The 13,043-nt window shown below is 36.6% G+C and overlaps 1 protein-coding gene across 6 annotated transcripts in view; it reads right to left on the reverse strand.

Annotated features, from left to right (window-relative positions):
• Positions 1 to 611: 611 nt before the first annotated feature.
• CCDC85A (coiled-coil domain containing 85A) overlaps positions 612 to 13,043 on the reverse strand; it is a gene marked incomplete at both ends in the record, with an annotated part of 200,030 nt that continues 187,598 nt past the window's right edge. The window contains 4 exons of one of the 6 annotated variants that reach the window (XM_079721112.1): positions 612 to 701; positions 4,723 to 4,821; positions 8,282 to 8,401; positions 11,548 to 11,682. In XM_079721112.1, coding sequence (XP_079577238.1) covers positions 612 to 701; positions 4,723 to 4,821; positions 8,282 to 8,401; positions 11,548 to 11,682 — 444 coding nt within the window. The remainder of the gene's footprint in view (positions 702 to 4,722; positions 4,822 to 8,281; positions 8,402 to 11,547; positions 11,683 to 13,043) is intronic. The other 5 variants (XM_079721114.1, XM_079721113.1, XM_079721115.1 and 2 more) reach the window with 5 other exon arrangements.

Here is a 13,043-nt window from a genome sequence, read left to right on the forward strand (position 1 = left end):
TAAAATAAATGCTACTTGCTGATAAGCACTTGACAAAGTCTTGCTACCCTCCTAGCTGGTAAGGAAAATTTATGTGGTATTTTTAGCACCTCAAAAGTCAAAACGAAATCCCAGAAACCTAATCTTATCTTGCGTTCAAATCAATTATGCATCAGGAACTAGTATTTTATTAACTAAAATATAATAGGTGACCAACTCTCCAACTTGGGAAGCTGGAAACCACCTCTTATCTTGAACAATATGGTAGAACACTCCCACCATTATATGCAATGATTCAATTCTATCAAAACCACAGAGGCTCTACTGGACTCTTCCAATCATGCAGGTTTCCCAATTACAATCTTCGATCTGAAGAGTCAAAAACTTTTAGTTCTAATGAAAATATTGGTACCAAAATGGTGATTTTCAAAGCTACCTTGTTTGAGATGGACTGTTGTGAACATTGAAGTGAGAGACAAAATACAACTTCAGTTATACTAAAGATTTTAGAGGGAAAATATGTGCAATGTACAATCACTCCATGTTATTCCATGAGTCCAGGTTTGTGGAAATCCACTCTTTTCTTCTGTCTCTCTGGCAGTGGTGATGTCATGTTTGAAAGAGAGTCCTTCTCACATGGGTCCTTTGTACTGGTTTCCAGACAAATGCTGCCTAATTCCAGGACACGAACCTGCAGCATCTCCAAGTTTCCTCCATACAACCTTAAGAAAAGAAGAAAAAAAAGTAAGCATCTTAATTGCCCTCTTCCACAAAGACATGTGTATGTTTTTTTGTTTTTTTCTAAGCGGGAATCTATGAGAGGGACAAAAAGGAATATAAGACAAGAGACAAAATATTCACATATTTTGTCAAACACAAACACAAAATGAAATGTGATGCAAGTTTCTAAATCACAAGAACTGCTCAACAGATGGGACTACTACGCTTTGTTAGCAACCAGGGTCAGAATTAAAGAATGATGGGCCAGCTTACACGAGCTATGAGGGTGGTCCTCAACTCTAGCTGCACACTGCTCACTGGGAGTTACTCTCAAACAGGTATGGTCATCTATTTCTTTTGTAAAATCTTTCAACATGATTCTAATATCTAGCCAGAATTAAGAACACATGAGCAAAATCATCCTGGTTCCTATATTATACCTCTAAAATAAGGGATACCTAGATGTTAAATAGCTAAGAACAAACGCTCCTTCATTGTCCTTAGTGGTTTAAAGTCCTGAGGTGGTAGCCTTAAGGGTCAGTGGTAGAGTTCCCTGGTTTCCCCTGCAAAATGGGGGCCTCAGTTATCATAAATCTTAGCTACCCAATATGGAATCTCGGATTACCACAACAGCATACAGACACAGGGAAAAGATAAGAATAAATTCAAGAGTCACTAAAATAGATACAATATGCTAAAAATTGGGCCATTTTAAAGGGACAGTAGCAAAAGGTGAGATTAATAATAAGTAATTGTTACTGAATTCAACAACAACGTACCAATATACTAACATTAATTAGAAAACACACACAGTAAGTCATAACCCTCTTAGAGTGTTTCACTATTAGGATTATGTTCAGATTGATTAATTCCACAAAAATTTACATTGCTCTAATATGAATACAAACCCGTTGGCTCATTAATTATTTATAGATTGTGTTTCTCTGTTTTCTCTTTTAAAAAGAGCAGATATTCCAGGGAAGCCAAGTACTATTCAGAGTACCACATAAGAATATATAGGGTTCTGTCTACCTTCATTTCGAAGCCCATGTAACTATTAGTCTCTCTGGTTTAGCAGGCACAACTCTGTGGTGGAGATATTCTGTCATATTTGAAGGGAATTGTAGTTATGGTCCTTAACTATTTGCAAAGGAATGATATAGCAATGGATGGCTCAAATTGTACCCGAGGGAGCTAGGAAAGTGTCATTTCTCAGTACACTGACTGAAGAGGCACAAATTCTGAATCAGGAGGCCAAGGGATGCTCTATGGACTTTGCCTTTCTAGCCCTTAAATGGTATACACATCTACCCAGAATGCTTGGATGTCTTGGTTAGAAGCAGAGGATAGAGCCAAACGATCAGGGACGTAAGGCAGTAGATGATTACAACTCAAAAGCGCAACCCCTCTTCAAGTATTCAAACGTAGAATGCACTGGGCCTTAACCCTGAAATTACTATGTGGTGAAAGGAAACTCAGAGAAGGCAGAACTCTGAAATAAGCCAAGGATACAGAATATTAAGGCGGACACAGAGTAGTGACTCATTAACTGAAAGCAGAACAGGTGGGTATCTGAGATGATCAGTCAAGTATTTCAACTGTTCTCAGGGAATTGACAAGAGCCAAACAGACAAACCTAAACTAAAACCATTACTACAGGATAGATTTACTATTTCTTAGAGGGCAGTGTATGTTTGGGGTATAGCTTGGGAAGAGAATAAAAGCACTTGGTGCTGTGAGGAAGAGTCTTTCCATTGTATAGATGTTAACACCTTATCTCCAGAAAGAATACCAGAGACTGAGGTAAAACAAGTTCTTTCTGAGTCTTTTAACGGCTATCACATTATGAGAAAGCTTTACATTTCTGTGACGTTACTGTAAAAGCACATAGTTCCTCTAACAGGTTTCATAATCTTACGTAAGTTATTTCTTAGAAACTATGAAACTGTCTCACAATCTGTATTTTTCTTTAATCTCCAATATTTGCTATGTGTTTTTGATATTGATATAACTTACCATGGTGACACAAATATTTTAAATCAACACTTTTTTCTCTTAGCTTTTAATAGTTTCCAAATATAAGAGTGCTAATAATCAGATTTGAACTACATTTTTTTCTCAAATTTCGGTGATCAAAGACAAAAGCAGACAGTTAGAAAAGATGACCTAGAAAACTTCTGAAGGTAAATGAAGAGGACAATGAAGGATTTTTGGAAATATAGGTGAACAAAAATCAATGCAAAACTAATCAAGATCCAGTTCATTAGTGGGTCACTTCTATGACTCAGAAATGACTTTTCTAATATCTAAAAATCTTTCCTCAAAAACAGTCCTGCTGTTTCTTTACAGAAATTCTGCCATTAAGCACAATGGAGATGGTCTCCTCTGCAAGCTATTGGGTTGGCCAAAAAGTTTGTTCTGTTTTTTTCTGACAGATGTTACAGAAAAACCCAAATGAAATTTTTGGGCAGCCCAATACATTGATTTTCATTCTTGAGGAAAGAAAATGGCAGTGCCTAGATTAACTACACTTGGGAAAGTGGAAAGGGCTGGTCCTCAGAGAAAATCTGGGTATACGTCTGACTTCACTGTTCATTAGAGAACAATTTGGGCAAGTAACTTAGTTTCAGAATCTTAGTTTCTTCAAATATAAAATGCAAGTATGGGGTTCTTACCTAGGAGTTCCTAACCCAACTGCCCGTGATCTGGGGTGAGACCCAGACTTCTGAATTATGAAGGAGCCTCATATGACTCTGAGAACCACTGGAGGTGTGACCTTCTGTGGTCCCTTCTAGTTTTACAATTCCTAATGTCTGAACTTTAAAATTTATCTGAGGGAAATGTTCAAATTGAAAACCTTAAGGACAGGCAAAAAGCTACAGAAGATGAACAGTGATGCATTTAGGAAATTATGACATCTAGAAGCAATGACCTTTTGAAAACAGACAAAAACAGATATGTAGGAAAGAAAAACGGCCACAACACAAGCAAGCAGGAGCCTATATGTGCTGGGGCAAGAGTGTTAAAATGCCCATGGGACTTAATTTAACATTTACTGGATTCCAGGAACACCTTAGGGAGGTACATAAATGAGATATCTGGTCCTAATAGCCTAAAGCTGAAGGGTATTTCCAAGCAATTTTGATACCCTAATGAACAAAGACTATAGGGATAAAAATACAGTATAAAGCCAATTCCAATCCGTGCTTAAAATAATCGGCTGTGAATTTTTGCTTTTAACAAATGTCTTCCCCTATCATATTCTACTTAGCTTTTTAACAAGCTTCACAAATTATATTCTTGATCAAATGATATATCCAAGCATATTACTAAACTAAAATTCAGTTAATCAAATCTAAACCGCAATAATGATTACATAGGCTGTGCACTGTGAAAATAGCATGTCTTTTTTTTTTTAAACTGTGTTTTTCTATGACTTCATAAGGTAGATTTCTGTGTAGCTAACTATCTCTTAAGTTCATATCTATCTACCTCTTACTATTTTGAGCTTGCATCAACCACTGAGAGGTGAAGATACTGCTTGGCATGACAGGAGCACACATATCATATGCAGAAGAACTAAGCAAATATTACCTATTAAGATGGTGACTTTTTTTCCCCAAGTATAGTTACAAATAATCTAAAGAAGGCTGTGTTTTCTTTATCACAGGTTTTTAAACACAGGTTTTTAAACATAATTAAGGAAAATTATGAAATGGAAACTGAGTTATTTTATCAAAACTAGTAACATTTTAGAAAATTTATTCAAAAACTTTCACAATTCATTCTGGAACACAGAATTGGCTGATTCTTGCTTACCTGAATATTTTACAACATGATTACTGTGTTAATAAAACTGCAATAAAATTTACTAAAGAAAATCAAGGGAAGGTTGGTTTTACTTTCACATAAAAATATAAGGGCATTTGGCCAGCATTTTAAAAAGAAGGTATTCATGAAGCAGTAACTAAGCTATGATGAGGTTTTCAACACAGAATACACAATAAAGCACATTAAACTTACATTGCACATTTCTCTGACTATAGCTTTTTCTGTCTCACTAAGGTCATGTTCATACTCTTTACCCTGTTGACGATCTATAGTTTCCTGAACATCCAAGACCTGGATTTGTTGAAAAAGAAAAGCAAATTTCACATGGGAAAAAACCTTGTTAGTTATGAATAAAAATCATCAAGGAGCTCCACTTTGTAAAAACCTTTAGTTTTCTCCATGTCTGCATATCAGAGTGGATTAGCATATGGCAAAATCTTTTAAAAGAGTTGATTGTTCTGAAAGCTATCTGAATCCTACTTGATTTTCAAATGGCCATTAAGAGCAATCTATTGCATCACTAATAGTCAATTGAATTCATTAATGATTAGATGCATTTAGTTACTTTGGTCATTAAGATAAACTTGACTGTCAACCATTTGGAGACAGTCAATAATTCTTGCTCCATTGTAAAGACTGGCATGTAATTAATTATATTGCTCAACAGTCCAGATGATATGTAGACACGGCCTAAAGAAAAAAATGACTAAAAAAGATAATAGTCACAGCTGAAACTGGTCAAAACCCGGAATATGTAGCATAAGAACTTTTTGTTAACATTAACACCAGTGACCTCACAGTTCTTGCCTGGACGTGTTTCCGGTGCCTAGGAAAGGACTATGGCCACAGCTCTTTGACAGAAGCAAAGAGAGGCAATGGCTCCCCAGTTGTGAAAATATTTGAGCAACACTAAATATTTTTCATTTTTTCATCTGGGAATGAGATGCTTTTAAACAATTTTAGGTTCTACTACTCTAAATTATCACTAAATGGATTGAGAATAAAATTCTGTTCAAAATGTCTTTAAAATTTTCATGTCAATACTTTAGTAAAAAAGAGGGCAAAACTTTTGCTTTGAGTGCTGTTTATTTTTCTCTACATCAGCTTATAAATCAAAGCATTGATGTAGCATAAAAAAACGCTTTTTCTAAAAGCTCCTGTAGAATCCACTGAACTGAACTGAACTGTAATTCACTGAACTGCTACTGAACTGTAACATTGCTAAACTCCCTGGTTCTGCTGTTGTCATAGTCAGTGCTGATAGCCACACCTAAAGATGTCACCTGAGAATTTGCACCAATGAACAGGTGGACCAAAATAAATAACTTAGGCCCGAAGTGGGACCTTCATGTCGAGTTCATGGATACTGAGACTACAATGATATTTACCCAAGTTCAAATCTGTAATAAATAATCTCACAAATTACTTTCTCATTAACTCAAAACTTCTGGCCATTATTACTATGTAGGTACTACTTCTTTAAAGAAGGATATGACAGTGGTAAATGAAAGCCTCACCCTGGTACTCAATTCATATTAGAGTCTGTTCACATTTTTTTTATACTTAGAGGAAATCACTGATGATGCTCAGTGAATATTCACAGCAAACTTAAAGAACTCCTGGAATAAGCTCATTTGCCTACAAATTCGATTTATAATGTACCTCAGAGAAGTGTACTTAAATTCAGTTAATTTCTACTAAATGAAGTGAAGCTCTAGTTAATAGTTAGGAATTTTTAAGGAAGAAAAATGCGGTGGTATCACAAGTGGGCTAACTCCTCACACTGACTTACAACAACGCTTTCCCCACAGCTATGACCATGGAGTTTATTAAAGCCTAGACATTTTAAAAAACTTATCAGAAGAAAAGGAGCCATTGTCCTGACTATTCCTTTCAGAACAGAACAATCTTATGATATAAATCAGCTCTACAGTGGTAGCTTTTAAAAACAAAACATGTTGAGTGGCTACATTTCTTTTTTTACACTGAGATGTTCTGAAGATGCATTTCCCAGAGGTTATGTTTGCACATATTTCTGTTTCAACTCATGGAAGCAAATGTATTCTATATTCAAGAGCTTTCAGTTACCCAATCAAGATGCTTCAGTTGCTTGGCATTACCCATCAGCCAAGTGAGGACACTTAACGTGTTCTGATTATAACATAGTATCTTCCTCTCGAGATAAAATTTTAGATGAAAATTAGAGAATGAATTCAGAGAAAATTGAACAGCTCTTCCTTGCCCTCCCCTTCCTTTTAGGCCATCCTAACACAGCTGCCTCGAGAAATTTGGGAATGATGGCAATGTGACCCACTGCACTGATCTGATTCCAACGGCACTTGCCATTGAATAAGGCAACAGGCTAAACAGGTTTCAAACAGTTTGGAAAGCAGGGCAGCGTGTTGCCTTTGGAGTATGTGCAGATACTAATACTACAGGATTGAAGCCACTCCTTCGTTTTCCCATTTCAGAAATGCTTTTCAGATCGCTAGTGCCTGATTTACGCTAAAGTAACAGCTTCTTTAGCATGCTGTTCGTACTAAACAGTATCCAAATGCTGTCGCAGAGAGCAAGCCAGTTGATAAACCAGCAGCCCAGACACAGGGCAGTGCCCAGTCAGTATGTGCTTGAGAGAAGCAAACTCATTTCATCTAAGTTACAGCAAAATATAACAAAGGAGCTAAACCGACTGCTAAAACAATCATCCTCAAGTCAAGTAAATATTCTGAAGTTCTCATCTACTTCTTTGCTTTCTGCATGCCAAGGAAAGTGTGGTCTCCTTCACAAGAGTGCATCATCAGGCTGTTGATAAATGATTCTGACACCAAAACAATTTTAGAAAAGTCGTTGAAACCCATGTGGCAAAAGCAGGACTGAAGCACTCTACTTACTTTATGGCTCAGAAAGGTTTGACCAAGGCTACATGTTAGGAATTATAGATAATTTGGAGGACAGTGTTTTATACTTTGGAACTGATGAAACTTCAAGGAACTGTCTCAGTTTTTAAGATGATTTTTATTGCCTGCCATTTCTTCTCAGAGAGGTAAATATTTACGCTGCTTATTTTTAATTTTACTTATTGGAAAGCTCATTACTGGTAAAGGAAAATAAATGATAAATTTCAGCCAAATCTTTTTTTAAGTCATTGCTGAAGCTGAAGTATAAGCAAAAAATAAAATATCTTCATGAATAAGACCATATATCTGTTTTCTAATACTCTATAAAGAAGCATTAAAGCATTAACTAGAGTTTGAAGACTTAATTTCTATTTAATGGTGAACAGAGTAGGTTTTTGGTTATTTGAAAACTTTCAGTAAGTTGCAAAACGTACTTCAGTTGCAAAAAGAAAAATATGGTATCTTTACTTATTTTGGCCAACTATTAACTTCCTATATTTGAAGACATCCATGCTACAAACATTGCACAGAAAGTACCTGTAACAGTATTTTACACATATGGATATACATGCACATCAGACTTCAATTTCGATGCAGATAGATATGAATCACATTACTCAAAACAAAATGATAAAACTAGAGATTCAATTCAACCATAAGTATTCAAACCCACTATTAGTTTAAAAAATTAAAATCATACTTTAAAACTTAAGATAAAAAAAAAAGTTACACCATAAGGGCTCAAAAAATAAAGTATCTATGGTTAAAACGAGACCGTGAGGATTACCAGACTATAGCGAACAAGCCACAACACAACTGAAGTACTGGATAAATGGCTGTACACAGTTGGTTACCTTAAGAGAGTGTACCACGGGTTCAGGCTGCTGAGAAGGTGTGGTATGTCCACTGAAGCTAGCTGGAGAGTTGGGTGAACTGTTACTCCCATCAGCCCCTGATGACAACCTAAAAGAACCCTTAGTAGAAAATCAACAACTTTGTTATTAAAACAAAGGTCGTTTATAACTGCAGAGATGTCATTCAATATTCAATTTCACTGCCAAACAAGAATTAGCCATTTTGTTAATTTTTTCTAGCCTGTCCAAAGATGCTATCAACCTGTTAATTGGAAGACACTTGCTGCTTGACCAGCAGAAAAAAAAAAAAAGTAACCAAGAGCCATCTCTATGCATTTCCAGATGTCACTTCTGATTTACCGAAGAGAGCAGTGCCCCCTAAGGAATGCCCATTAAGAACATTTCAAGAATGATTTTTGAAACTTAAAGATACTGAAGAGTAGGGAATTTGTGAGTTACTCCACAGCTGAGTTAAAACATGCTCACTCAGCAAGACAAATGCCATAATCCATATGTCTCAGAAAATGCAGACACATCATCATTTCTCAAATGCATATTGCTGCATTCAAGAAATGATGTCCCTTATAAAACTCTTCTTTGAGGGAAAGACCTATGGTGGAACATTTCCCAAAGAGATTGAACCAATTCAACATTTTCTTCAAGAATTCTCTTATTTTGTGAACTTTTAAAAACTGAAAAACAAAACAGGTCACAAATTATATATTTTTAGTTTAGTGACTCTTCAACTGAACTGCTGAGAAGTCAGAACCTGGGCATTATTAATTTGACCTGTGAGAGTCACAGTCACCCATACAGGAACTGGGAAAAAGTAAAAAAAATGTCACTTTTTCTAGGGGTTCCTTGGGAAAAAGACTAATGGATCAGGAAAGAAAAAGAACAGCAGTGATCTATCCTCCTAGCAAAAACAGTCTAATGGGAATTGCCCAAACCTGTTTTTGGGGCCTGAGAGAGTTTAATTTCTGTCCATCAACAAATCTACAGATTTTTTTCATAATAGATTAATAACTGTTCCCTTTAACTTGATCCTATGAATCTAACTCCCCGAGAAGGAGCCACGGAAGGTGCATCATGTGTGAAATCATGAAAGGAAGAAACAACAGTGATCTGGGACGTTAATTTTCCAGCACCTACAGGAGAGCTTCTATGTTGTGCCTTTTGGGGACGGGAGGGAGAAGCTGAGCACAGGTTGTAGGTACGGGTTTTACACAACAACACTATTCATAGAGAAATTAACCCTTCCCGTTGAGCTTTACAAAGGTGATTATTTATATGCATCTTGGAAAATCTCTCTTCCCTTATCACTGTCCTTTCTTCCTATGTCCTTGAAGGCTATCCTTGCCAGCCACCTCACAAGCCAACTGAGGCCATGTTCTTTTCCTAATGCAATCAGGTCAGGTCCTGCCCCCGCCCTCACTAGCCAACAGGGAGAGGAAGCCATGGAATCTGACATTTAGGTGACCTCTCCAGCTTCTGTCTGCCGTTGCAACTAATGATGACATTAACAGCAGGTGATGAACAGAACATACAATTATTATAGCCCCAACCCCCTCTGGGAAAAAATGTTTTTAATATTTGTTTTGCTGTATTTGTAATTCGGATCAAATCAGACATAATAGTACCCAAAACAAATAATAGAAAGGAAACAATTTGAAGTTTAAAGATGGTTAATAATAGGCACACACTCCCCCCACCAAACTTGGGCATCCTCTTCCTTTGTAGAGATAAAATATTTCCAAAGCGAAGGAGTTGTAAAGGAAGCTCTTCTTCCCTGAAAAGCTCTGATCCTCTACTAGTCTCTTTCCTTACTGGTATCACCCTTATGAACTCTTTGGAAAAGGCTTCTGAGATTATACAGAGTTCACATCAACCCTCTCATTTAGACTCCACCACTGCCGTGCTGTTTCCTCTGACTGGTAATCTAACTTGGCGGGCAACAATCCTTCCCCCTCTGGGATACACTCCCTTCCAGTTCTTCCTTTCAAATCCTTTTCTGCCCAGCCCTTCTGTTTCAAAGGTTCCTTCCCCAGACCTGGCAAAATGGTAGGCATGTCAAATTTTAGCTTGCTATTCCTTGGGCACGGGACCTCTATCTTTCAGGGTATTTTGGTTTAAGAGAATTTCTGAAATCAATGATAAGTAGCTTCCCTAAACCAAATCCTCTGGGCAATTAAGCATTGTTTAAACTTGAGAGTCCTGTCTGTTCAGAAAAACATACTCTTTAATATTATTAAAGAAGTTTCATCATCATCATCATCATCATGAAGGCTACAATGGAAACTACCCAGTGGAGAAAAACTTATTCAGGGATTAAAGTTCTACTTCAAACTTGCTTTGTGAGCCATGGACTGGTAATCACTAGAAAGGTCAAGGTTTATATTGTATGTAGTTTTTGTGAAGCTGCAAAGGTTACTGAATGCTGGTTAAGTTGTACACTAACAGGTGCTAAAGAGTTTTCTAGATTATAACAGAAACAAGCACCTCATTCTATCACATCTTATTTAGTTACTATGAAATAAAAGGTTAGATTTCTATGTGCTTATTAGTAGAATCAGACCAATACCTGGAGTTTTCTCTGGGCTCCATCAATACATATTCTCCATCGAATAATACATTTTTCACTGAAGTATTTTTAAAAATATGCTACTGGGTGAAATACTAGCCCAACAAGTAATTTTAAACAGTCCCTTGGAGTTTATTTCAATAAGATTTAGCCTGTTTATTTAAATGGTATCTTGGTTGGTTCAGGAGACAGGGAATTTAAAAAGAAAAAAATCTTACTAAAATTAGAAATGTGACTCCCAGCTTCGGGGTTGCTTATTTTCAGGCTACACATGATCACACAGTGCACGCACCACCTCTTGGGTCAGCAGTCAATTTGAAAGGGCAAGGAATAATTTTCTGGGCTGGTCGTGAGACATCTGATGGTGTCTAACAATTCATTTCCATGGCCACTGACCTTTAAACTCCTTTTCAAAAAAGGTGCAGGTACTTTCCTCCTCCTCCAGTGTTTGGGGTTATTCAACTTTCACCCCCAGGTTCAGGGAAAAAAAAAAAACACTGAAGGCGACCGTTTAGGAGGTGAAATAGACTCTCCTCCCGCCTTCCCTCCCTGATTTGGACACCCAATGACTTTCTTTCATGTGTACAGACTTATTCTCTCCCCCCGCCAGTATGACTTTTCCTCTAGCAACAGAAACCGTCTGGTTATGCACAAGCAAATCAGCAGCTGACTCATCTTCACTCACCGGGAGAGTGGGCAGGCATCGTCCTATTCCTCGGCACCCTTGCCACCACTGCAAGACCCGCCGGGCTCTGGGCCCCCAGCCTTTCTCCATATTTGAGCTGTTTCTAGTTGGAGGTTGCCTTCTATTCTGGGTAGCCTTATATTTGGAACAATATAGTACAATCACTCAGAAAAATACTGTTTCCCAAGTCTCAAGAAAGCAGATAGAATAAGAAGCTTAATGAAATGAACCACAATGACCACAATGGCAAGCTGTAACATGCACCTCTAACTAGGGAAAAAATTAAAATAAAAACTCACTGAAGTCCTGTGTATGAGAGCTAATACTGATTTTTTTTTTTTTAAGTTTTGGGCAAAGGTATAACTAATTCTCAAGCTATCAACAAGAGACAGATGATAATGCCAAAATTCCAGAAAAAAAGAAAAAGGAAGCTATTTATACAACTTAATTTTGTTGGTTTTATTTGTGAGAAACAGAATTAACATAAATCTTACAAGTACTTAAAACTGCAACTTAGAAATTATTTAAATGCAATTGGGAGCACTCTGACCTTATGTTAAGAAACACAAGTTGGGTAGATATATTCAACACTCAGAAAAACTGACACTGCATCAAATTTTCAGCAAAATTTCTGCACACTGAAGAGTATATAATGAACCAAGAGATCACCGTTGCATTAAAGTAACTATTTTAAATGGGACATATACACAATTATCAACATTTCTATTAATTGGTTAATTCCCAAATTTCTGTACTGGTTGGAACTAGAGACATCACAACTAACATAAAAAGAAAATACAAAAATTTTTTTCCCCTGAATTTCAGGTTTTTTCCATGACCAAACTGCGTAATTTCATTAAAATGATCAGAAGCAAAATGAACTAATTTGAACATAATTTCCTTTCCCTGCCAACTTTCACTAAGACCTGTATCTAAGAATGCTATATCCTAAGGAATAAGAAACAATTTTTTAAATATAGAAAATTTGCAAATATAGTCCAAAAATTCCAGTGTCCAAATGTTTAAGTTAATTTTAGGAGACTGAAAATGAGAATATAATTTTTTAGTTCTCATTAATCTATTATCCTAGAAGTATGTGCTTTACTGTGAATAGCACTGGTCTAATTTTGACTTTTCTCTAACTTTTGGAGGCTGAACCATAAAGGAAATGTACCATGGTCTTAAGCGAAGTAAAAAAGGGGAGCAATCTTGACCAGCAGTTGGTACTCACAGAACTTTTTCCTGAATCTACAAAATCAATACCAGTTACCTATTAAATAAGTAAGTCACACATAATCCTCACATATAACAGAGAAAATTATAGATTTACACTTGGACCATAATGATCATTTCATCAAAGCAACACTGACTTAAACTTTGTTCTTTTAGTAATCATTTCATAAGTCAGTGTCTAATTTATTTCCATCATCAAAAGAGTTATATCCAGGGGCTTCCCTGGTGGCGCAGTGGTTGGGAGTCCGCCTGCCGATGCAGGG

This window comes from Hyperoodon ampullatus, assembly GCF_949752795.1.
Source record: "Hyperoodon ampullatus genome assembly, chromosome: 15".
Classification (NCBI taxonomy): Eukaryota; Metazoa; Chordata; class Mammalia; order Artiodactyla; family Ziphiidae; genus Hyperoodon; species Hyperoodon ampullatus.